At 29.2% G+C, this 27,795-nt stretch overlaps 1 protein-coding gene across 1 annotated transcript; it reads left to right on the top strand.

Annotated features, from left to right (window-relative positions):
- LOC111630199 (UPF0577 protein KIAA1324-like homolog) lies at positions 1–27,795 on the top strand. The gene is made up of 5 exons (XM_023374261.1): positions 1–244; positions 18,421–18,544; positions 24,325–24,532; positions 25,481–25,628; positions 27,679–27,795. Exons 1-5 carry the CDS (start codon positions 164–166, stop codon positions 27,778–27,780), a joined length of 663 nt encoding a protein of 220 aa, XP_023230029.1. The 5' UTR covers positions 1–163; the 3' UTR covers positions 27,781–27,795.

Genomic DNA, 27,795 nt, shown 5'->3' with positions numbered 1-27,795 from the left:
CAAGGGATGATGACGTTGTCTGATAAATTTTTTGACTGATTTATTTATTGTTTTTTTTTACTCTTTTTAGAAGAAAAACGTTAATATTTTAATTGGTGTATATTATAATTTTTGAATATTCGAACTTTATATAATTTATCTGTTAAAATACAGATTATTTATCATGTTGCCGTTAAGCCTAGTTTGGCTTTGTTTCCAGACTTTGATGTTTTCCAGGGCAGACGATCTTCCCACTTGCCATCCGGTGAGTTTTTTAACTAAAAAATTCTACATAAATGCATTAATTAATTAATTTAATGCGCATTTAAAGTGAAATTATACCATAATTTTTTGTTATTTTCATATTATGAACGAATCTATTAAGAGAGAATAATTTTATTATTATTATTATTATTATTATTCTGTTATAACTGATGGTACCGATAGGTGGCTAATAATTCCTTTATAACAGTATTTCCAGTAATTTATTGTAGACAAGTTAAATACATTAAAAAGGGAGTTTCCATTAATACAATTTAATATATAATTTATCCAAATTATATATTAACTAACTAAGCTTAAGCGAAGAGTTTTTATTTTTTTTGCAACTGAAATACTGATAGTAATATTTCCTTTACAACAGATAATATTATCACTATTAACAGTTATAACGGAGAAAAAATGTTGTTTTATAACATACATTCTTAGCTCCAGCTTAAATTAGTTCAATAATATGTAAATTTCGATTATTATACATTAAACTGTATATTATTGGAAATTAGGGTGTTTCCTTTAATATATAGTGGTATGGAAACACCCCTGTTAATGTTTTCAGCTTATCTAGAATCAATTTAATGATCGCTCAGAATTTTAATTTTTTTTTCTTTTTAAGTCTATTTAAATAACCGGCACAATTTAGAAACGTGTGTATACAGAAAGTATGTATTCAGAATACAGCTGTATGTATTGTATAAACAATTAGATGTGCGTGTACAATATGCTATCATTTTAATAGATATAAGTGTTTCATGCACATTGCGGAAAGAGAGAGAGGCAATCCTATACTGAAAAAAATCGTTTCAGCCTAATTCTTCTGTTAGAAGATAATGGAAAATATTGACGATAATTTAACACATACATTACATATATGCCTAATTAGTTAAATAATAGTCTATATAATTTGGGTAAATTATATGGTGAAATTCGAAATTGTATGCAGTTTAATGGAAAAATTTTGTTAGTATAATTGTTATATGGTTGAAATCAATTTAATAGCCGCTCAGAATTTATAAAATTTTTTATTTTTTGCGAACGAATTAAATCGAACTGCGGGATATTTACGGGTTACTCTTTAAATTAATTATGTAATATAGCTTATAAATAAGTAATTATATATATATTTTAAAACTTTCTCAAATAATTCGCCAATTTGATTTGGTTTGTTTGCTCATAATTTGACTATATTTTATATTTAGTTTATATTTTTTTTTAAATTTTGTCTATTTTTATTAAAATTTTGCCCGTTTATTTAATTAACTTCATAGATGTATAATTACGTAAACAATTTTAATAATAAGTATATAGAATATACAATCATATATAATCATATTTATCGTCTTTATATAGCCCTATACTATGTATTATATAACAGTAAATACCTAGATTCATGACAATCCTGAAAATATTAAAAAATTATTTTAAAATAAGTCTTTCATTAGAAAAGGCTTACGAGGTTGATGATAATTTATACGTTAAAGTGCATTAATATATAGTTTATGGAAACAACTCTATTAATGTGATTCAATTAATCTAAAATCAATAATCATTCAAAATGTGTAAAATTTTAACATTTTATTTTTTGTTATTGACTCTCGTTAGGCTTACAAAGCAGAAAAAAATGACAAAAATGAAAATAAGTCCTGTTCCTTACCATCATTGTGTAACTAAGCGATCCTAGGATTCTGATTTCTCTAGATTGACTCCTAAGAATTTGAACCGAGTTTCGCCAAGTAGTCTACTTTCTTATCTTCTAGAACCTTTAACTGATCAGCAGCACGTAGCTACTGTACAAAACATAAAAATAACTTAAAAACATGACGCTAAAAGATTACCGTGATTTATTCACCTCTTGATCCATTTCATTACAACTTATCTTATTCATATACAGTATAAAGCAATTGTATTAACACTATATTATATATATACCGTATATAAGCAATATACACATATAAGTTATATAAAAGTAAATGTAGCCTGTACTTGCATTTATTAATCGCTTTCATATTAATTTTTACTTTCCCAGCTGTTATATATAACAGTAGAAAGTATGACGATCGGTCAAAAAATGACTCTCCCAAGATTTTTACATTTTTGGACTGAGGGCTTAGACCACAGAAAATTTTCCAGGGGAGTCAAAGCTTGGACACAAATAATTACATCAAAATTTTTATTTAATTGTTGGGTTTTTTCACAAATATATTATAGAATGCAGTATTACATGAATACAAAAAGACAAAACCTCCCATGATCAAGGGTGTAGATTTTGATTATAGGCTAATTTGTTGAATTTTTTAAATCAATGCCAGGGGAGAGCAAGTGGTCCGTTTGCCCCCCTCTGCGAATGCCCACGACACAGGGAACCTTGGAACGTCGAGAAATACAAAAAAAAATTGGGATTTTACTTCATGTATAGACGTTAATGTGTGTGGAGTGCGATTTTGTTTACCCGCTTTGAAGCCCCTGTACTTTTGTCTTAAATTTCTAAAATTTTGCAGGAAGGTTTTTGTGTTATGGAGATTTATACTGTTAAATTTTGGTAAAAGTCAAGGAGTAGGAAAATAGAGAAGGATCACTTGCCGTATCTCGAGTGAGATCGTACTTAATGAAGATTTTACTCATTATTGCATTTGCATTTTTTTTTTTTAAATAAAATTTATCCTTACCCTCAAAATTAAGCTTCTTGCCATTTTATATTAATTAATTAAATAATATAACATTTTAAAAATAAAATCTCATAACAGAGGATGTCACACAATTTTAAACTTTGGCCTGGAAAGTTACGCAATTCGTTGCTGGATTTTTAATAAAAAATTATAAAAATCAGTATATTTACATGAACAATTAATAAGTTGTTATTAACTTTTATAAAATTGGCTTACAAAATTATTCTATCAATTAATACTTATTTTAGTCAGAACAGGACTTTGTTTCTGTGTACAAATATGATACTGTTATGAATCTCGCAAACGCTTTTTTGTCAGTAAGAATAGAACTGATTTCTCATTTAAAACTGTATATATTTATTATTAACTATCCCTAAAATAAATTATATAGTAAGTTTTCTGTATTGGAGTCGGCAATCTGTTTTCTTGTATTTTTCGCAGGTGCACTCACAAGATAATTGATAAGCCAATGTTTGATATTTCACATATTTGTATTTAATTACATATATAAAGGTCAAGATATGGACTTTTGCTTTGTTTATTTGTAGTATTAGAAAAATGTACAATATAATTCCGTTAAAATAATTATATCAAACAAATCAAAAATAATAAAGATTTTCGTTGGAAATTTCGAATCTAAACATTATAACAGAATATGATTAGCACATAATATCATTTTAGGTATCGAATATTATACAGTTTAATAAATACATCACAAATTAAGACAGTGAGTAAGTGAAATCATTCTCAAAGTTACAAATTCTTGATTGATTGGATTTAAATGCATTTATAATTACTTTGCATCATGAGAAGACATTAAGAAGATTAAGTAACTATATTAACTGCGATTATAATAATATTTGTTAAAATCTTTAATAAATTTTTACTATCACTGTATAAAATATAAATCAATAATTTATGCAAACAGTTTATCAATATGCTTGCTTATAAATTTAAATACTAGATAATGGAAAGACATTTACAGTATTTTGTTAGAATTAATATAATTTAAAAAAATACTTAAATCTTGATTTTAAAAATAGGATGAATCATAACCCATTCTTAGTTATTCGGGAAAGCTATAGTTTTTGTATTTTTCTAAAATTTCTAAAATATTTTGAATATCACGTGACTGATTCAGCTTTGTTTTATCAGTTTTTATGCACGTAGTTATAAAACTAAAATTGAATACAGTATATGGATACAGTCAAACCTCGGGTTTCGAACCTCTCACTTTTCGAATAATTCGGTTTATGAACAAAATTTGAACGCCATATTTGCTCCTGTTGCCGAACAAGCTACTCAGCAACAGCCGGGCACACATTAGAGAGAGATAGATAGCCAACTTCCTATACTTCCTATGCTAAAGAAAATCGACGGGCCGACCAATCAACGCCGGGACTACCGATTCAGAAGTTAGTGGCGCCGAGATCGCTTTGCGTCATTACTGTTGACCTCATGACACGAACCATCGATGACGTTTTCGTTCAAATTATATTTCGATGCTCATGCGGGTAAGATACGTGTCGCAATTGAATTTAAATCAAATTAATTAATAAAAACCGTGTTAATTGCATTCGCCTAATATAAATGACATCCACGAATCTGTGTTTAAAGGTGCTTAACTCAAATTAAATACTAGGTAGCAAGTTAATTAAAACTCTTAGTTTTACACCAAACTGAAACTAAAGCTAAAATTAAATTTGAAATCAATTAAAACATAATATTTCGAAAGTGTGGATGAAGTACTTTTTGTCGGTCTTGATTGATTTGATTATATTTCATCCAGGCAGAGTCGAGTTTCTATTTATAGCACTTCTTTGTAAAGTGTTAGTTTCGTTTTCGGTGACCGAACATTTTGTTTTTAACTTGATATATATAATGGATATAGACATAGATATAGATAATATTATATTGCTTTTGTGGGCATTTTTATTCATGAAATTCACCTAAAATAGTCAAAAGAAAGACTTTGTTTTGGGGATCAGAAACGTATTAATACATTTTATATTGTTTCTTATGGGAGTATTTGTTTCGGTTTGAGAACAAATCGGTTTGAGAACGACTTTTAGGAACGAATTAAGTTCGAAACCCTAAGTTTGACTGTATTTGTATTTATTAAGTGTGCAAATATAAAATCGCAAGATCGCATTGATAGTAGCATCTATTTTTAATTTTAAATCTTTAAAATTTGGGATCATTCAAGTATTATTTCACATTTCATAGGGGAGGGGGTTTCGTTTATATCTGACGATTACTGACGATGGGGAAAGGGAGGGTAACTGTTTGATGATATAAGATTATACCCGTGGTTTATTTTTTCTCTATCAACACAAAATTGTCTGAAAATTATTCTTGTGCATTTGCAAATGGTTTAAACTTCTGACGTAATGACTTAATTAGAGAGAGGGTATATATTGATTTTTGGTGATAAGTTATTATGGGAAAGTGGTAAATTTTTACTGATGTAATAGTTGAACGGTTTCTTTTGTAAAATGTTTGTCAATTAAAACATAAAAATATTATTTGTATACCAATTTAGTATAAAACTTAAATTTAAAACATTATAAATATTTCAGCGATATCAGGTTTCTGAAAAACATGAAAAGTGAAGCATTTTAAAAAATATAATTGTGAGCAAGAAATAAAATTGTTTGCTTGTTTTAGAGTTAATACGTTTAAGCACTCTTAAATGGCAGTTCGGTCGTGACTAGTTTTGAACAATTACAACTCGAGCTGATGGTGATTTTGCTTATCCTGGTTATATAAAACAAAATTTTCTCATCCGGAACAAATTGCCTGCCTGGATTCAATCCTGGATGTCCGAGGCGGTAGGCTGAAGCTTTAACCGCCTCGCCCATCTGGCATCCTGTAGGCTATATATTTAAGAAAAACATTTGAAGATAATACAATGATTTTCATTTTGTTTTCATAAACTTAATTATATGACAAACGGTTATAAAAATTTATTGCACTTTTATAATAACAGGTTTCAAGAAAGACAAACTAATACAGTCTGAATTAGGGTTTCTCAAACGGGATTCCGGGATCCCGGGATCCCGGTTGTTTTTTTAACCCGGGAAATATCCCGGGAAATTTTTCTTATCCCGGGAAATCCCGCAAATTTCTTAAAAATTCACTTTTTTTCTTATTTTGTGTTAAGGTTGAGGAATTTTGCAAATAGAAAGCATAATTAACTCATTCACTGTCAGAATACATTTGTATTTATTAATTTTAAACCTACCTATTAGTTTTTTTTAAATTTTTGCTCGTTATAGCATGTCACAAATGGTCAATAATCAATATATAGCTTATTTGTGGCAGGACTATAAAAATTCTTTACTTGTCGGAACCTGTAATATCTGGAATAATTGTGCTTACGCTGTCTTGAGTTTTAACCATGCCCAGTAGCTTCAATAAATGCCTGACGCCAGATTGTGCAAATTGGGCAAGGATACAAACGAGTACAAAGTCTGCAAGTATGAAGTTTTTCTTCATAAACCTGATTATTAAAGCCAAATGAATTGCCGAATTATCGAGCTCTAAGCTTGATGCCGCTATTAAAGCAGCCAAGGTAGACAAATCAAGAATACTAGAGAGCGAAAGAAGTACTACAATCTCGAAAACGAACTCGAAATCTTCCAGGCTACAGGTGAAAAAACACATAATATCTGTCTTCTCTTAAATGCATTAAACACTATTCCAATCACATCAATTGAATCGGAAAGGGCATTCTCGGTGGCAAGACTTTTCATTACTAAAATAAGAATTAGAGTGAGTTATCGGAGTATTGACCATCTTTGCTTTTTAAAATCTTATAAAAGTTTGCAATATTTTGTATTATATTTTATTTAAAAAACGAAAATTACCTTCTAAATTAGAAGTTCATTTTTTTAATTTTTAACTCAATTCAAAACATTTTTTTTTTTGTTGTTGTATGCAGTTTCCAGCAAACTTTAATTAATTTTTTTCTATTTGTGAAAATTTCTACGTTATTTAAAGGTAATTTTTATTATAGGCCTATAGACCTTACACAGCATTATTAATATGATTTTGGAGGTTACAGAACTTTAAAATTACTTTAAAAAATGGAAAATAATTATATCATTTGATTTCAAGATATTTTGTATACCTTAGAAATAATTAATTCTATCCCGGGATTTCCCGGGATCCCGGGAAACAGTTCACTTTTATCCCGGGATCCCGGGACAAGCAAAAGACCGGGAAATGAGAAACCCTAGTCTGAATTATCTTAGTAATAAGTTCATCTTTTAACTTATTTATTGTGACATTGTCACAATGCCGAGCTGCAGTTTTTAATCATATTTTTAATTTATTTAAGTTAAAATATATGTTCTCCGCCTCAAATTAGTACTGTAGTGTCTTGCCCCTGTACATCATACTTTTCTTTTAACAATAGAGTCAGGCTAGTCATCTATTAACTGTTTCAGAGGAAGTTTTGAATTGAAATATCATAACTTCCGGTATGTATCGGAAGTTTATATATAGTTAATCGGAACCTTCTGCCCTAAGCTTTCCATATCTGGTCTCGACCTTCATCTGTCTAACTCCGTTCTCAAGATTAAGGAAAGATAGACGATGGATGGACGGACGACAATGGGAATTTGTAGGTCTACAATTTTTTCTAATTGTAACACAATATAAAGTACTGTGCGTTACGTACTTGTATCGGTACGTTTCATAGTTATCTTATGGTTAAAACAGTATGAATAATTTAACAGAAATCGAAGTTTCTTTTTCAAGTTTACCATTTTGAAGAAAGAAGGAGAACTTCTTAGACTTTTAACAAGTTTCCTCCTTAGAATAATGTTTGGTTTTTTTATTTACGTACAAAATGCATCATTAAATTATTACTTCTTTGTCCAAGTTATCATGAATAAAAGCTTTTGCCATTGTTAAGAACTAATTAGAATCTGATCGAAAACGTATGATTTTTCGTAAGGAATATAGACAAAACTTTGTTCTTTATATTTCACCTATTCTTGTCGTTATCATTATGGACCTTTTATGATAATTAGTATTGAAAAGAATATCGGAGAAAAAATGTGAAATATTAAATCACTTATTTAATATTTGTGTTAACTTTTAGTATACAAAGTCAACATTACATTATCATACTGTCTCGAGAAGTTCTTTTTTCTTTCTTTCTTTTTTTTTTAATTCGGTTTAAGCATTAGTTATTTATAGCAGCAAGAATTAAGTTTTTGTATTCAGTTTGTTTACTTTTCTCTTTTGTTAAATTTAACATAGGAATTATCTCTCAGTTCTGTTTATATCTGCATTGAACAAATCGTTATTATTGCTAAAATAGTATATATTTTTTTTTCTAGTGAAAATTTGCCGACTTTTATAGGAATAAAAGTGAATAAATATTTACAATTCAAATAACATATTTTAATATTATGTCTTTAAATCTTGTTTTTCATTAAATTTGTCAAAAATTTTCCTTGTATGGATCCATTGTTATTCATAGAATAACATATATTTGCATAAATTATAACTGAAACTAGAATATAAAACTAAATTTATTTATCTGCGTATTTTTATTGAAATTTTGTTCCTCTGAACTGAAACACGGAAATTGCGTTATTTTTTCAGTTGCTTTTCCGATTTTTTAAAGTAATAATAATAATAAAATAGATTTGGAAGGTTGATGCAATTAATTTTATTTATAAATTATTCCAAGAATCAATCGAATCTTATTAATTATAAATGTTTATATTTATAATTTGACATCTTATTTCTCCTAAAGTATTGTCATATAAGAAAATGATCAAAAATTGGGTGTACCAACTTGGTCTTGGTCTTGTTTAATTCACATGTTTCTCACAGAATTTCTCGTTGTGAATAATAGGACTAACATGAATTCGTCTATGCAGTTTGGTTCAACTGATTTTCTCCTCACTAACATGATATTAGTTACATTTTGACGATAAAAACGGTGTTTATTAACGTTATTAAGTAAATTATTTTATTTTTTAAATGATTCTTTCTTATTCATCATGTAATTGCATGATCTTTAAATCGTTGTTTGACATTTAGCATAGGCTAGTGTTTTGCAATTTTTTCTGCTTCGTTTTATCTCATTCCTGCAGATTAAAAATAACGATAACAAACATAATATATTGCTACAGCTCAGAATAGATATAGTATTAATATAATAATATCATCTTTATTTAATTTCTTGGATTTTTTACAAAATATTATTTCTTCAATTATTTCAAATTTGGACTTTACATCCTAACGGCATTAAATTTTTACAAGATGTTTTCACTTATGAAACAATGAATAATATTTTATTACATTTTATCTTGATTGTTCGTACATAATATTCATTATATAAACTATAAAATAATAGTCTACGTGTCGAAATAAAATGTGTATTTATACAAATACACATTTTATTTCGAAACGTATTATTTTATAGCTTATATATTCTGTCTTATTGAATAATCGTCGTCTGTTTCATAGATGATGATTATTGAAAATATAGAATAGTATATATAATTAATTATTTTTATCAAAAACTGTCGGTTTAAAAATGGTGTATAAAAATAAAGTATAGATAAAGTCTACCTGTAAATATTTCTTATAAAAAACATTAATTTTATTTCTGCATTTATATCGTTTTACGATACAAGTTTTAAAAATGTAAATGCTATTACATTAAATAATTGACGAATAAAGCATGATAGACTAACTATATTAGCAGATTATTACGTAATAAAAATTTTTGATGTGATTTTTAATAAAAACTTTTTAAGGTTTTATTATTGAAATTCACATCAATTTGAGTCAGTCAAGTAATTAGAAACGTTCACTCTTGTAATTAGGAACAAATCTATTAGCTGATAAATTCTAAATTTTTCTAATACTATACCATTAGTAACAGCTGGAGTATTTTTCAAGACAGAGAACTCATTTTCAATGTTGCCGTACTTGATAGTAGTGTAGAATTGTAGGTCACTTAATATGTTATTTCGTAGATTATTAAATTTTTAAATCATCATAATCTTTATAGATTATGATGATTATTCGAAATTCAGAAATGTTTTTACACTGAAATTTCTTAAAGTGCATTGGAATTGAATAATTTACTTGATTATGATTATTTTTTTAATTTTCAAAATGGAAGTCTATAAAATTTTCGGAAATGAGATTAGGGATTCATGAAGTTTTAATGAAGAAAATAAATGGAAATATTATTATTAATAGTGATGAGCTAAACAAGAGGAAAAATGATGACTTATAAACCTGCAAGATTTCCGAAATTTTGCTTGTGTTTAATTGAGTAGATCGAAATTATCGAATATCACTGTCTTCCATATTTACTAAATTGTTATTTCTGTATTCGTTTGTTATTGCTTTTTCTGATATTTTTAGTTAAAAATATGCTAAAATGTAGTTATAACATTTAGATGATATGTCCGTATTTTATATTTTTAAGTAAATACTGTATATTAATAAACTGAGTAGCACGACTTTGCGTATAATAAAGACAATGAGTAAGTAGCATGTAAAAATATAACATAATCTACTATTAAATTTCAAAAATAAACTTGTTTGTTCACATAACTAACAATATATCAATATATTTAATTAACATTATTATTAAAAATTACTTTAATAAATTTTAGAAAAAGTTCATCCTAAATAAAATTAGCATCACTAATAAAATCAGTATTCATTTGAGAAGGATACTAATTTCCCATTTGACTAATTGATTTTAATTGATACTAATTGATATTGATATATTGATATTGACTAATTTCCCATTTGGGAAATTAGTATCCTTCTCAAGGATACTGATTTTATTAGTGAAACTTTTCTGAAACTTATAACAAATAAAAGAGAGTTTACACTGATATTAGAATTTCCTGAGTTAGTAATTATTAGTATATAAATTTTTTATTTTATTAGATTTTTCTGTAAAAACTCAAATAATCATAAACTATTTTATACACTATAATAATCTTGAAAAACTTCAAAGACAAATAAGAAAAATTATAAAAGGGAGCAGAACTATTGTACAATTCTATATATTATTAAAATACATAAAAAGGTTTTTAAATAAAAGTACAGGTTTTTAAATAAAGTTGAAATATATTTTGAATTCATAAGATAAAAAAATTCATCAATGAGTTGCTTAATTTCCCAGCAACATTTGATACATATTGTAACATTTTATTTAAAAACTTCTTATTAATTATTATAAAATGGCAAAAGCTTAATTTTGAGGGTAGATATGAGTTTTATAAAAAAATTATAAATGCTAATAACGAATAAAATCTTCATTAAGTCCGTCTTCTCTCGAGATATGACACAACTCTCTGTCGACTTTTTACCACCAAATTTTAACAGCATTAGGCCCTGTACACACTAGGCGTTTTTTAACGCGCTTTAAACGCGCGTTTAACGCTGAGCTAACGCGCGTTAGCTCGGCGTTCGACGAGCGTTAGTTCGGCGTTTAGCACTGGCTCAATTTGGAAATGGACGAGAAAGTAATTAATTGTGTGTGCTCCTCCATCGTCGCTATAAGGCAGCACATATATCTCAAAGCGCCCGTAAAGTGCCCGCAAAACGCGCGTTTTAACAAAAATCTATAAACGCGCGTTTAATGCGCGCTTGGCGTTTGAGTGTGTACGGCTACATAGAACTCTTGGTTCTTTAAAACGCGCGTTTAAAAGCGCGCGTTTAACGCGCGTTGAAAAACGCTTAGTGTGTACAGGGCCTTAATCTCCTAATACAAAAATCTCCCTGCAAAATTTCAGAACTTTTCGACAAAAAGCTCGGGAGTTATTAAGCATCAAATTGGGTGAACAAAATTGTGCTTCGCTCACACACTAACATCCATACATATAGAAAAAACCCTCGAATTTATTTGCATTTCTCGACGTTTCAAGGTCTCCTGAATCCAAAAATGTAAAAATCTTGGGAGGGTCATTTTTTGACCAATCGCCGTACTTTCCCACTGTTATATGGCCTATAACATAACCGAGAAAGTAAAACAGGATCTGATCTAGACCATTGGCTTTAGATGTTAATTAAGTTGAATCCAGGGGACGTTTTTCTTTAACAGACTGTAACAGGTGACGACTTCATCGAGTGTTATTACTTTTAATTAACACTTTTTGCAGATTGTTTACGTTCGCATATTTTTAAAAATTTCGTTTGGAATTTAATTATATATTTTTTTATTATGGTAATTAATTTAGTTTTACGTTTACTTTATTTGCTTATTTTAATGCTTAACGTTGTTAACATTTGATAGTGAGATTTATCTTGTATTTCGGTCGTATTTATGGCCAAGGATTTTTTTTATTTAAAAAACTCTTTCCGCCCTGTGGGCACTAAGAGGACCTCTATTAGCAAGCCCATTATGAGTTCGGCCAGGCCCACAATGGGGAGGCTGGGTGGTGAGTATGACCAAGGATCGAGAATTAGAAGTTAACCAATTACCATTCACTTTACTTTAGTACGTGAACGCCTATTGGTTAAATATTTTTATGCCTTCAGACTCGTGACTTTTTTACACATTGCTACTGCTCATACATTTAATTCAACAAGATGGAAATAACTGTAAAATTATAAAATGTAAATGAAGCTTCTTGCCATTTTATAATACAGGTATCTCTCCTACAACACGATTTCGCTCTAACACTGTTCAAAAATTGGGAAAATCACCCGTAAACATGGTTTCCAGTTTTGCTCTACACGGTTTTGGAAATCCTCCGTACAGAATTTCATAATTATTAAGTTAAACCGCGTTCGTTATTCGATAGTTTTTATTCAAGTAAGCTCTAGTGTTGGCTCAAAATTTGCCCACGGATTTTAGAATATTGAAATTTTCCATTTGTTTTGTGCCTTTCGTCGGGTTTACTTTAATGAAAACTGACTGTAATGTGTTTCTTCCTTGTCTTAGCTTTTCTATCAACCGGGTGTCGTTGTCACTGCTTTCAGACTTTAGCCCTTAAGACTGTCACTGTGTTTTCTTTTTACAGATTAATCTTCGTATTTAGTAAAGTTTATTTAAACATTTTTAGGTAAGTGTTATTAGATATTTTTTCCAATCGTATTGTATTACTTACCTACGAATGATTACTTCATTCGTAAAAATGACGAACGAAATACAACAGTAGTTCGGTATTCGAACACATATTCTTGGAAAAAAATTGTCTCGGTACTCGACTGAACAAACGCGACCCTCTAGAGCACATTTTCGATTAATACTGTAACACATTTTTATTTCGTCATCCATAAAAAATTTTTTTATGATAAAAATAAAAAATATGAAAATATTGCTGATACTTCTGATCAAGAACAACAAAAAAGCTGAGATGACAATGATACTTTGTAAAAAGAAAGTGCTCTCATTTAACTAAAATTAATATTAACACATAATACAATACTTTTAATTGTGATTATTAATTATTGTTTGGAAATAAATTATCGATTGCTTTAATAAACATATTTCTCTTAATTATGAAAAAATAGTATACTTTTGTTAACTTCTGGAATGTAACCCTATGTTTTGCATTAGTACTTTGTTTCGTATAGCACGGATAACGCGCGTTTTAACAAAAATCTATAAACGCGCGTTTAATGCGCGCTTGGCGTTTGAGTGTGTACGGCTACATAGAACTCTTGGTTCTTTAAAACGCGCGTTTAAAAGCGCGCGTTTAACGCGCGTTGAAAAACGNATTGATTGGAAATGAATTATCGATTGTTTTAATAAACACATTTCTCTTTGTAACAAAAAAGAATAGTATACAGTAGACCCTCCTATAAAACGGGTTTATATAGTTCGGATTACTATATGACGGCGAAAAAATTGCGACCGTATTCGTATAAACACGCTAAAAGAGACTCGTATAATTCAGTAAAACGTCATCACCGACTCGTGTCACGACAGGATTGGTCGAATCTAGACCAATAGCGGATATTGCACAAACCTCTGAGTTTAAACGAGCAGCGGACCTACTAAAAACCATTTATTATTTAACGTCCATAAAAATTATATTTATATTAATGATGTCTCCAAAATTCAGCAAAGTTTTCGCAGAAAAATAATTTATCAGGAAGCACGCGAACGCCATTCAATGCACCACTCCACGACGAAAACAAGCTTAAGCAATGGCGTCGTCGAACGGTGCACACTTGGTAAGTAATCCTACAATTTTTTTGTTTATAGCATAGTTTATATGGATTATTCCCAAAAAATTATACGCATTTTGGAAACGTTGAGTCAAATTAGTCTAGAATCGATTAATTTTATGGAAGAAAACCTTTCAAACAGCCGTAGTTCGTAAACTGCATACATGTTGGGCTGTGATTGGCTCATGTATTTAAGGACTCGTAGAACATTAATTTCATAAAGAACGGAACGTATCTACCATGTTATAGGGGGTCGACTGTACTTTTGTTTACTTTTGGAACTTAACTCCATGTTTTGCATTAGTTCTTTGTTTCGTATAGCACGGATTTGCATAAAACGGCACTTTTTCGAAACATAATTACAGTGTCATACGAGAGATACCTGTAATCAACAGTGGCCGGATGGCCGAGCAGGTAAGATGGTAGTCTACCGCTCTGGGGGACCCGGTTTCGAATCAGGACCAGTCGTAAAATCCCCAGGAATTTTTTGGGGGTGGTCCGTTCTGATATGCCGGGCCTCGTCCCTCACCACCCGGTCACCCCATTGTGGGCCTGGCCGAACGCATAATGCTAAAAAGAGGCCCTCTTAGTGCCCACAAGCCGGAAAAAGTTAAAAAAAAACCTGTAATAAATTATATGAAAAAGTTTTTAAAATAAAATGTAACAAATAGATTTACATGCCGTTTTAAATGTTCTTGCCGGGAAAGTTAAACAACTCGTTTATGTTTAGCGGAGGTATCTTTGATGTTTCCATTTCTAATTCCTCTATTGCAACGGTCCAAATCCGCCCGCAAACATATTTGACGCATCACCTGTATAAAAGATAGAAATAAGCAGAGCCGGCCCTACCATAGGGCGAACAGAGCAGCCGCTCCAGGCGCTAAGCCTTAGGCTTAGCACCTAAGTGGTAAAGAAAATTAAAGGGTATAAATTAGGGGCAACCAAGGGGGGCACCGTAATAGGATCTCGCTCCATCCTAAAACTTGCCTCGGGCCGGCACTGGAAATAAGCCCACTTTTGTGTTTTATCTATGGAATATACAAAATATCTGTGGCCGTCTCAGGACCGTCGAAAGTCAATGAGCACGAGAGTAAAGCGGATCTTCTTTGCCTTTTTTTTTTTCTGGACAAATGAGATGTAGAATACTTCTTTAAAAAATAAATAGCAGTCATAAATTTTATATTCTACAGAAAGCATTCAGTATTCTACATTTATAAAGCAGAAAACAGTAAGCCCGTAAGGTTTCCACCCCGGGAATAAATCTTCATTTCTTTCCCCTTGACAGGCCTGGCCCTTCTGCAATTTGCCCCGCCAATCGAAAAGTTTAGCCACATGGGCTCTACCATGTTCTACCGCAGGGGTGGCGAACTTATGGCACGCGTGCCCGAAGTGTCATGTAAGGAGAAATCATCTGACACATAAAGTATATTAATTCGATTTATCATCTGTCTTTTTCAATCATCCTTTTTTAATCAGCTTTTTACATTTATTCTAATTAAAGCATATTCGTTTAATTCATTTAAATATTGTTATTCGAAGTTTAAAACTTTGGCACTCAAAAACATCTTTAAAGTTAAGTATGCTTACTATATGGCACGCGGGCTCAAAAAGGTTCGCTACGTATGGAGCTTGAAGCCTTGAATCGAGTAACGACGCCTCTAACGGGTGACGATTTCTTAGGGCGTTTTTACTTTTTCTTTCTTTGGTTCATATGGGTATTTTTACTGTTAGCTCGTTGTACTGTACAAATGATTTAAGTAAGAACGTATTCTATGATTTCGTTTGGGAGTTATTTATATAACCTATTTATTTTTTTATTTTTATTGTAATTGATTTAGTTTTATGTTTATTTGCTTTTTATATTTAACGTTAACATATACTTTACAGTAGTTCTGACAAGTGAGATTATCCTGTGTTTAAATTTAATCTGTTCTAGGCACTTCGTTTGTTTTCTTTTAAACGTTGCACGATTTTATATTTGTAAATGTTCGAGGTTGATTTTTGTTTGCGAGCTGAAGAGGGATGAATCTATTCAGAAAACGTTTTTACAGTATATTAAATATTTTTTTATTCCTTGAAACTATTTTCAGTTTTCTTTTTTATGCTTGTATGAATTTTAAAAAAAGATTTATTAGATTATTTTAATTAAATTACCATGTATTGTTTTCGTATTTGAAAAAATCTAATTAATATGTTAATTAAAGTGACCAACTTTTTTACAATGAAAAGGAGGACACAAATAAATTGAAAAAAAATATCATAAATAAAAGAAATATTTTATTCATGCAACAATAATACACTATAATAATCTCTACTGCATGCATATATGCCATATCACGTGTTTCGGTAAGAAGTAAACAAAGCCACTTGCATGCGGCACACTCTCTCAAGGTCTCACATGCAGAGTGCATGTGTCTCATAATAGCATCTCGCTGCACTGTACTGAGCCTTGATGAATTGTCATGTCAAATACAAACATGTCGCATCACATCACACGCAATGGATTGTCTTGGCATTGATTTGATCGAATACAGAGATTTACAGATTAGTCTTCAAATATCGAAAAAGAGGACACTTTTCGAGGGAAGACAGACCTTACAAAAGAAGGACGGTCTTCCCTAAAGGACGACAATTGGTCACCTTATATTAATGTAAATTAATTACAAATCTAAGTTTATGTTATTATTTATTTTAATAAAAAATTCATCAGCTGAATTTTCTTTTTAAATACACGTAGGCCTATCTATATATTGTATTTCTTCAAAGATCTTGACATCTACATTTTCTACTTTCTTAGGGAATGTAAATTATATAATCACATTTATTTTACAACATTTTTTGTACCCCCTGATGATGGGCTGAGAGGTCCAATCACAGACTAAAGATAAATGAGGTGTGCAACAATTAAAAGGTCCCAAGCATCAAAAGCTGAATTTTAGAGGAGACATGAAAACCAGTCTCAGCTTTACCTGTTACAATTGTGACTTTGAATTGTAATGCATAGCATTAAACCAATTAGGTTAGGTTGATGACAGCAGGCAGGGTGTGGAGATATAGGTGTGACCAGAGGGTTGGCACCTCTTTGATGCCTCATCAGGACTGAGACCAATGTGTCTCATTCGACATAGAAGCCACAATGGCGAGTTGGTCTATTTTTAAAAGTAGATCATGCGAGCACTTGGGTTCTGGATGAAGACAGAGAGACAGTGAGTTGGAAGTGACTCACTCGGACAATAAGTTAACAACTAAATAACTGTTTATTTGTAAAAGGAGAATACATAGTTTATATTTTCGTTAACAGGTTAAGGTAGGCCGGCTACTCGCCCAATTTGTTCAACCTGCGATTTGACTGTACTGTGCATATGCAAATTAGACCCACTGGGTTTATATCTACTAGATTCTTCAATGTTTTTAATGCTAAATTTTGTAATATATTATCTCTTTGTCAACCCAATCTACAGCACTATCCTTGTAAATATGCGACTTAGCCATATCAATAACTAATATTCATGTTTTGTTCTATATCTAACTTTATATAATAATACTCCACTCCTTTATCAAGTGTCAGTACTGTATTTGTATAAATTATATATGTAAAGCAGTCATAAATCACATACTTTGTAATTGTTAAAACATTGTGTCTGATACCCCCTTTGCTGTACACGCTCGCCCACACATGCAGACTTGTCATGTTTGTTTTTATACTGTTTCACTGTACATATTTTGTCTTGTAACTGTATTTTTACTTGTTCAACAATTATGATGCAGATGTTCAATGATCCAACACTTCTCTTCAATCTTTCACTATTTTCTTTTCCTTCCTACTTACTATCACTTCCTCTTCTAATTTCAATTTTGTCACTTCTAATTTCTTAAAGGTAAAGTCTGTGCACATACAGACAACGTCTCTACTCGTTTAATGTAATGTAATGTGACAGGATTGTGCCAGAGATGGCATGATCGTGTCACAAATGGCTTATGAGTGTCCACATATGGAGGCAATGCAGACATTCATAAGCAATGCACAGTAATTTGAATTTAGGTGAGAGTGTCACTTGGGACCTTTTTATTTTTGAACCCCCAAATAGTCTTTAATATTTATCTTTAGTTTGTGGCTCAATAGTACTGTATTTCAGTACTTGGGATTTAGAAGATTATCTTTTTGATTTTCTTTTTATCACTTTGTAAAATCATTAATATTGTCTGTAGTAATGTCTAATTTTAATTATGTTTGTTGTAATAACCATAATAGAATCTACTGTGTGTTTTATAATACAATAAGATAATTAGTAAAGAAAAACAATTACATTGTTTTTAATTACAGAAAGATTTCCATTATGATTTTACTGAATGTGATCAATATGGTGGAAGATGGAGAGTATCAGTACCTAAACCAGATACTTGTGTGGGTGGAGCACCTAATCCACCAACTAGGATTAATGATTGCAGTAAGTTTTGTTTTTATAAAAATAAATATACATACAGTAGATAAACTAGAATAATTTTAATTGATAATAATTGATTAATCTTTTAACACTGATATATGTTATTAATAGGGTAATATTACAGGAAAGAAATCCAAAGAAATATTAAGATCATATTCATTAACTTGTTTTAACATAAATTCAAATAGAAATTGCCAAAATAGGGAGAAATCCCCAGATTGCTGGCATAATGCGCCAGAGCTGTATTATGTGTCCTTTTTGCACACATTTGTGATCTCTTAACCTGGCTTGCAGTGATCTGTATGTTGATCCTATATACATTAGTATTCTGTTGAATCTATCATTCTGTAGTAGGATGTGGTAAACACCTGGTGTTCTTTTGTCCTCAGTGTCATCCTTTGTGTTAGACAGAAGATGGAAAACATTAGGTTTCCTTTTGTATGCTATGAGTATGTTTAAATCTTTTGCAATCCTCCCATATATCCTGCTTTTGAAATATAAATACAATTCAACCTAATTTTATAAGCTGATTTGTAAAACATTTTGTCTCAAGAGAAGCATATTGAATTGAATTTTTAGTAAAATAGAAAAAATTGGATATTTTGTGAAGTAAAATAAAAATTTTTAAATTTACTTTTTCAAAAATTACCTGTGACATTTTAACATGAGAAAAGATATTTTGATGATGATGATTTGAAACATCAATAACTTAACATAATAATTATATAAAAGTTGAATTTACTAAAGATTAATATAAAATATAATTTTATCATATAATATTTAGCATTTGTAATTTATAAATTATTTGAAAATAACTGAATCTAGTTTTCTTCTGCTTTAGATGTAAACATTCTTTTGATGACAAAAATTTAAACTCTTTTTTTAAGTTTTAAGTTATAAATTTATTATACAGGGTGTCCATTTAAACCAGTGTTTTTCAACCTTTTTTTAAAAGTAACACTTTCAATTTAGTAATTTTTTCTTGTGGAACCTCTACGTTATCAATGTAGAGTTATTGTGCTTTTCATATTTTTAGTAATACATATAACAAGTGTTATTGTGCTGCTCAGTACTATATTTTGTCACCTTTGAAATATGGCATCCTAGTGTGCCACAGCATCCCAGTTGTAAACCACTGACTTAAACATCCATCCAGGAACAAAAGAGATCTTTTTAATATTGCATGAGTCTATGCATGTGATGTGTGCTTATTTCAGCACTAAAATAACCAAAGGAAATCAATTTCAGATGATTTAGCATACAAATAATTTCTGACTGTGTAAAGGATAAAGACAATATTGCAGAAATTAATATAAAACGTAAGCTTTATTTTGTTAGAAAACATGTTCAAAACAACCCTTTTCCTAGGTAATACAAAGATATAGATGGTCAAGTGTGGTATTATGAATGGTACATAACATTCATGGTGCCACCATTTCACAGGCCTCTCATATGCATCTCTCCAGTTATCCAACATCATGCAATGCTGTTGGGTATGTATCATACACTGATACTTTTAGATGACCCCACAGGAAAAAGTCCAGAGGAATCAAGTCTGGGGAATATGGTGACCAAAAAACAACTCTGTTCTGCAAGCCACTAGTGCATGGCTGTCCAGGAGTGAGATGGCATGCTATTGTATTGGTACTAAAAATCTGTCTAGTTGTACCAATGGCAAGTAATTAAACCATTCATCCACCATAATGTTTAGGATGTTCAGATATCAGTCACTATTCAGGGTGCAGTCAATGAATACAGAACCAAAAAGCTGCTCACCTCAAATTACACACTAGACATTTATGGTAAACACAATGTCACATATGATATGTCATATGAATTGTGGAGCATATACTGTCCAGTGGTGCACATTATGATGATTATAAACTCCATGCAGGAAAACAGTGCCTTACTGTTTTTCTGCATGGAGTTTATAATCATCCTTGCTTTAGCACATTCAGTCCCTAAAATGTGCTGAAGGAAGAATCATGCTGTAAATTTAACATTGTGTTGCATCACTGAAATTACTGTGCAGCATCCTCTGCATGTTGCACTGATAGCAATGGAATGATGTATCACAGTGTGGTCATATGCACGTAGTGAGGTTTATTTAATAAAGAGATGCATATATTAGAATAACAAAATGTTCTTTTATTCTACTCATATATTAACACTTGACAGAATCTTCTGGATTCCGACACTCCTAGTTCCCTTTTGTTCACAAATAAAAACTTTTTTGAATCCACAGGCAGAACTAAAAAATATCGCGGTACAAAGAAATACTTATCAATAACTTAAATAATAATTATTCTAATAAAGGAAAGAGAGAAAAGGATAGATAATAGGATAGGTAGAAATATAGTGCCGAAAAAGAATGGGTACCCAATAGTTGATGATCGAGGTGGTGGTGGTCGGATGATATCGTTCTGGATTGTGGGGACTGATTGTAGGTGAAAGTCGGTCAATATTCCACTATAACCCTTCGGATGTCCTTAATTCAAGATACTCCTTTCTTCTTGGATTTCGGATTTTTCAAAAACTTTTCATTACCTTCTCCAGCCGATGCAAAAACAACCTGGAGACTTCTCCGACGTGTCTTCTCTCTTCCATGTTCCAGTTAAAAGTGACCTTAAGTGTCTCTCCTTTTGCCCTCTGGGCTATACCTTTCTTTTGTCCCCTAACCAGGTCACCCACCACCCACACTTGGAAGAAAGTTCCAGGAAGTTATATACAAAAGAACAAAGAAGGAAGGAAGGGAAAATATATAAACATATATAAAACATATATGAACAAAATAAAAAATATACTGGTGTACCACCACAACAGCAATGTAATATTCAGTGTATTTGAGTCCACTACAGTCCACACTCTAACCCAACCTATCCCAACTAATGCTGGAAATCTCTTTTACCTCTAGATAATGTTTAAGTGGACAACTTGTATACAATATTTTATGATGAATAACATTATTACAGTTTACAAAGATTACGTTGCAATTATGTTTGTTATTAGACTGAGATTTTAGAAATAAAGTATTTTATATGAGAGATCAGAAAAAGTTTTATTCCCTAAATAGATATGAAATATAGTATGTTTTATTTATTTTTAAGTGAAAATCATTCCAGAGATAAACTAATAAATAACAATATTTGTTGTAATAACATGTTCTAACTTATAGTAATGTTACATAAGAGTAGTGTGGAGTAACTCTAGTATAAATATATTAGAGTGATAGTTTTATAAAATAGTAATGAAATGGCTTATTAAAAATATTAATAAATTATTAAGATATTAAGAATATTAAGATTAAAATATTCGTAGAAAAACATTTTTTAATAAGAATAATATTGTGTTTTATAAAGATATCAGATTTAATTATAAAAATATTTTAAATTAACATCATCATCCATTCCTGCTGATACCCAGAAATCAACATGATGAAAAATCAAACTTTTATACTACCATCCACTACTATTCTCCAAACTCTCCTATCAGCAGACAAGCTTTTAGTTGGAGTAAAGTTAAATTCTTAAATTAACATATAGNCATAAACTTAAAAAAAAAAAATAACTGATTGAAAAACTTTTTTACCACTCTGAAGAATTCTTGGGGTTTTTGATCCAACCAAATTCATTCCCAGATCCCCATAATGGTAAGATGACATTTTAACCACTTGACAATTGGCTGTTATGGAAAAAATATGCTTGTGGAACAATTCTGTTCTACAACTTTAAAAGAACAATATTCTTCATTTTGTGTTTTATGTTTATTTTTTTTTAATTTAATTAATTTTATTTGGCCAGTTTTCTTAGTTAATAAATTAGTATTTTATCTGTGACAATTAATTAAACAACTGTAGCAACTAATTCATCTCAAACTGATTTTTCAGTGAAAAGTTTTAAAACAAAAGTAAATTAAAATAAGAAGTATAATAATAAAAAAATAATAATAAATTTACATATAAAATGAAATTTTTAATAAGAAATATTAAGAATTTTTAAATGGATATAGTATTGTAGCCTTATAAGTAAAACACAGAAATTTTATTTTTCAGACAGAAGATTAAGAAAGTTATGGACAATATCTTATTTGTTCCATTATATATTCAAAATAATAAAATACGTTTTAAATTCAAAAATATTTGAAATTATAAAAATTATTCTGTCAGATATTTAATTGAATTAATATTTTCTGACACAAAGACATGGAAATATATAAGAATAAAATTTATTACTTTTACTGATTTCTTCTTTAAACTAACTACTAAGAATTGTGTAGAAAGTTATTCTATTGTTATTTCTATTGAAATTTGCATGTATATTAGCTATTTGATCTGTCAAATTTGAGTTTATAAATTTTAATTTGAATTACCATGTTTACTTGAATAATCCATGCATGTTTTTTTCAAAAATTTGTGACAAAAAGTTGTAGTGCACAGTTTATTTAAAACAAATTTGGTAGTGCAACCTGCAAAGTCCAGATGACTGCTTAATAAAATGACTACCTATAGTTGATAGTTATGAGCAATATTATTAAACATTTTTGTGTGACTAATTTTGTGAAAATAAAGATCAATAAAGTAAGTTAAATATACAACTGAGACTGACAGTAAATAATCTTTGTCTTTATTACTTCTTAGTTTAAGTTATTGGTCTATTAACAGTTTTTCTCGTTTGATTTGAATTAAACAGCATAGTGTTACTTTCATTACTAAATAGTAAGTTAATTCATTATAAATACATTACTACAAATTGCAGATAATTTATCTTTATTACACTACACTGCAAAACACTGGGATCTGTAAAATACTGCACTCCAACGGTTATAGGTTCTTGGAGTGCAGTATTTATCTTTATTAGATATACAAATACTTTATTATTATTATTATTATTATTATTATTTTTTTTTGGTAGTTTTATTTTTTAATACTACTTATACTTGTAAACTGAATGCTACCATATTGAATGCTACAAAACAATGAGAGGGAAGATTACTATTGTGTTAAAACCACCAATTTGTAAAATTTGTAAACATGTAGTAAATTAAATTGAACTAGTTTTTCTTTTTTTAAGTCAGTATCTTAAAAAATGGGATATACAGATTACTAAGAGCATGGATTATGTGATTAAATATGGCATTTCATAAATCTTGGTTATATTTGTAAAATGACATGTTATTTTAATTATTTTAAAATTTAAATACAGGTGTAGCATATACATCTGAATGTTCTCCATGTGAGCCTGGAACATACAGTAGTGAAGGTTCAAAGCTTTGTACCCCATGTGCAGAAAATACTTATTCTGGAAAGGGTGCTTCTTCATGCATTGCTTGCAACAATGCTACTCAGTATGCACGTAAGTAAAAAGTTATATAAGTATAAAAAGTTAGACTTAAGTTTGTAAAATTTTTTAAAGTGCATATGAAAGCTAATTTTTTAGTTTATTATTAATAATAATTACTTTCCTTTACATTTTCAAAAATAAAAATGCTGTATTCAATACAGTAGAGCGTTGATTTTCCGAAAGTCAATCATCCGAAACGTCAATCATCCGAAAGAATTCCAGTCGGCAAATTTAAATTTTTGCCAGTGCTGTGGCGCTTCAATCTTTGGCTATGTCTTGGGCTACTCAAATATTTTACGTTTTTGATACTNAATTATTTCCCAGATATTTTATAATTTATAATAGTTTTAAAATCTGTACAGCATTATATATATTAAACTTAACATTTATAAATTTTGTTATTCAGTCTTTATTAATTAAGAAAACCCCTTTTTTTCCCTAAAGCTACATCATGTGATGCTGGAAATTATTATAATAGAACAAGTTTGGAATGTTTGCATTGCCCACCAGGAACATATTCTCTAGGAGGAGGGATCAAATTTGATTCTTGGGACAAGTTGCCAACAGGATTTTACGTCTCTCTAGAATCATTTGAGAGTAATTTTCGATTTTTTAGAGGAAAATCAGGAAGAAACAATGCAAATTGTTCAGAGTGAGTGAAATTAACCATTTAAACTGGATTAAATCATTAAATAAATAGAAAAGTAAAGTTAGTATGCTATAAGAATAAAATATAATGAAATTTTTAAAGTTAAACATTTTTTCAAAAAGATATCACTATTGAGATAAATAGTTTTTATCAGAAAAATATCCTATTTAATACATGTAAAAAGTAGCTGTGTAATCAAAAATCTAATATAAGTAGATATCTTATTATTAATGTTTCAGAAATAAATGTTTTTAAAACTGCAATTAGTATTCATTTTTTATTGTGCATGCATTTTAACTGCTTGACAATTACACCATGTTATGAGATGTATGATTTGTTCCTTTAATATCAAATTATAACTTAGATGATTTTATCTGCATTTTTGGTTCACTATTCAATATTTTTTTAATAAAAAGATAGATTTTTGATAAATGTTAATAAATAAGAGTAATGATGTAAAAATGCAGAAATTTATTATTTACACTTGTTACAGCCTATAACATATTATTTACTTGTTTAAAGAATTTTGTTGTTGCTTGCAAATTGTCAGGAATTATAGAATGAAGATAATTGATTTTTTCTTTTGAGAATCTACCAATTATGCACGTATACAGGACTTTAATCTTTATATAAATAAATGTATGACTAATTCCAACAGAATAAATTTTTAGGGAATATATTCTTTAAAATTTTATCAATATTATTTATTTTCTATATTTCATAGTTTTATAGTTTGTTTGTTTATTATTTTTATTTAAAGAGGAGGAAACAACTACAGTTCTAGTAAAGTTTTATTTTGATTTGAAGTAAAATCAAAATTTCAAGTTAATAAATTAATAATATATTTCAATAGATAAATGATTGTAATTGTATAAGAAAGAATATAAGAAATATAATATTAAACAATAGAATTAATGAGAAATAGTATACTTTATTAAATTTAATCTATAGATATGGCTGGAAACCAAAAGGATCTTATATTGCTTCCTATGGAGGTTTATGTGCAGCAACATTATCCTATTCAGTTAAGCTTGTAAAACCTGGAGCTGTAATTTATGTTTATCAGTTTACAGATGACTCTGTTATCTTCAATTTTGAGGTAAGAAAATGTTTTATTTTAGTTTTGTTCAAAATTGACACGTGTAAAATTGATTTATAAAATATATGTAAACTAAACTGGAACATTAGATTCAGTTTGATTTACATATCTGGAATGTCTGAATGAACAATGGGGTGTTGGTTCACACCTTCTGTGTTAAAGTTTATTTTATTTTATTGTTATTATTTATTGTGTAAATTTTTGTACCTATATATTTTCACTGATTGGCTGAATTTATGATTAGAATGTAATATTTAAATTATTTAATTCTTTTTGGAATGTTCTACTTTTGAATATACTCTAGTAGGAACATTCCATTTTTTAAATGTATTAAATTAAATTAAAATGTATTAAAAAAAATGTAATTATTTTTAAATTGTAGCCTGGAAAAAAACTTTAAATAAGGCCAAAAACCAGCAGTTTGCTTAAAAACCTCTATGCTGTAAGTGAAAGTGTTTTGTTTTGGCTGAGTTGATTCACAAAATTGTGGTAAAAGTTAAACATAAAATATATCATTATGAATTATATAAAAATAAAAATTTCGAATCTTATTAAGGGTGGGCATCCTGTTACTTAGGCTAAGAAATTACAAATATTAAAATATGCATTTTGTAAACAATATAGTGAAAATTTTTACACCTTTTAGTTTTCTTACAAATTCTTAAAAAGTTTAGAAAATTATTTTCATATTTCCTTACTTTCATGACTTTGAAATTTAAGATATTTTATGTGGAGGGAAACATTTTTAAATAATCAATTTTATTAAATTTTGTTAAGTAATGAGTTAGAAAAGCAATTAAATGCTATGGAATAGCATTTGTATTGTTTGATAGCTTTATTTTCACGCTCTTTTGTACATATAACAATTTTTCTTTTAATGTCATAATGCCAACATAAAGGTATTTTAAACATTGAAAAGAATTTAAATTAATTTCTCATTATTGACAAAATTTAATATAATATAATAATATATTTAAATGTTCAGAAAATTATAGTATATTTTAATGCTAATCGTTATATTTCCTGTCTAGATAATATATAAAGATGAAATATTCTAGCATCAGTGAATTTTCATAATCTTCATGTATTTTGAGTCTAGTAAAATTAAACAGGACTGCAATTATTATTACCAGAATGAAAATTATATTGAACATATTGAATGATTTTCATGACAAGTCATTCAACATATGTAAAATCCCCGTGAATCTTACATTAGGAGTGCCTGAGAAGTGAATGGACACGATACTTAGAACATTACACATTTATTTTACATATATCATGTATCTACAGAACAGGGCTTAGCAATGACCCAAGAAAAAGCCGCACTGCCTTCTGTTACAGAGTTTATATAGCGGGCGTCTCGCCCTCAGGCGCTGCGCTTGATGCGCCCTTAACATGTCGTGGTAAGACACGACATGACAACATATAATTAAAGTAAGAAATGCCAGAAATTTAACTGGTCTGGAAGCAAATAAAAACAATAAATGGTTAATGCTTAAAGCACTAAAGTTAATTCTGATAATGATTGTTATCATTTGCATGTTGAGACATGATAAAGCAAGAATTAGCTTAAAATATATAATGTTTAGGTAAGAATATTAATAATAATAATAAAACTCTGATTACAATAGGTGAAGTTTTGTAAAAGCATTTTAACTTATATTTTACTAATTCTAATGATTGTGCTAATATTAGCATGTTAATTTTGATAACATTAAACAACTGATATCTATGATTACAATAAGTGGAGTCTCCTTACACAATAGACTTCACTTATTGTAATCACATTTATTGTAAATATTTTAATGTTTTTTGAACAAATATAAACTGTTATATTCATGTCAAAAAAATTGGTGAAATTAAGCATGAAATTAATGGTAATAAAATGATTAATTGCTGAGGCAAATCATTCAGTTGTTTCTAATAAAAATCACATTCCTGTGATCTAAAGAATATTATATGCAATATTTTCATATTAAAAATAATTTTTAAATTTTATAATTATTATATCAATACAATAGTAAATTTTATAATTAAAATTACTAATTAGGTACAAAATGATCAATGTCAAACTGTAGCTGAAGCAAAGAAATATAAATGGCCACCATCAACAGAAGAAGGCGAATGGAAAATAATGACAGTAAGTTTTTAAATTAATGTTTCAATT

Source organism: Centruroides sculpturatus, unplaced genomic scaffold, assembly GCF_000671375.1.
Source record: "Centruroides sculpturatus isolate CEXI.00-Female unplaced genomic scaffold, Cexi_2.0 scaffold613, whole genome shotgun sequence".
Lineage (NCBI taxonomy): Eukaryota > Metazoa > Arthropoda > Arachnida > Scorpiones > Buthidae > Centruroides > Centruroides sculpturatus.
The sequence above is the reverse complement of the archived record's forward strand: the minus strand, read 5'-3'. Positions and strand labels throughout refer to the sequence as shown.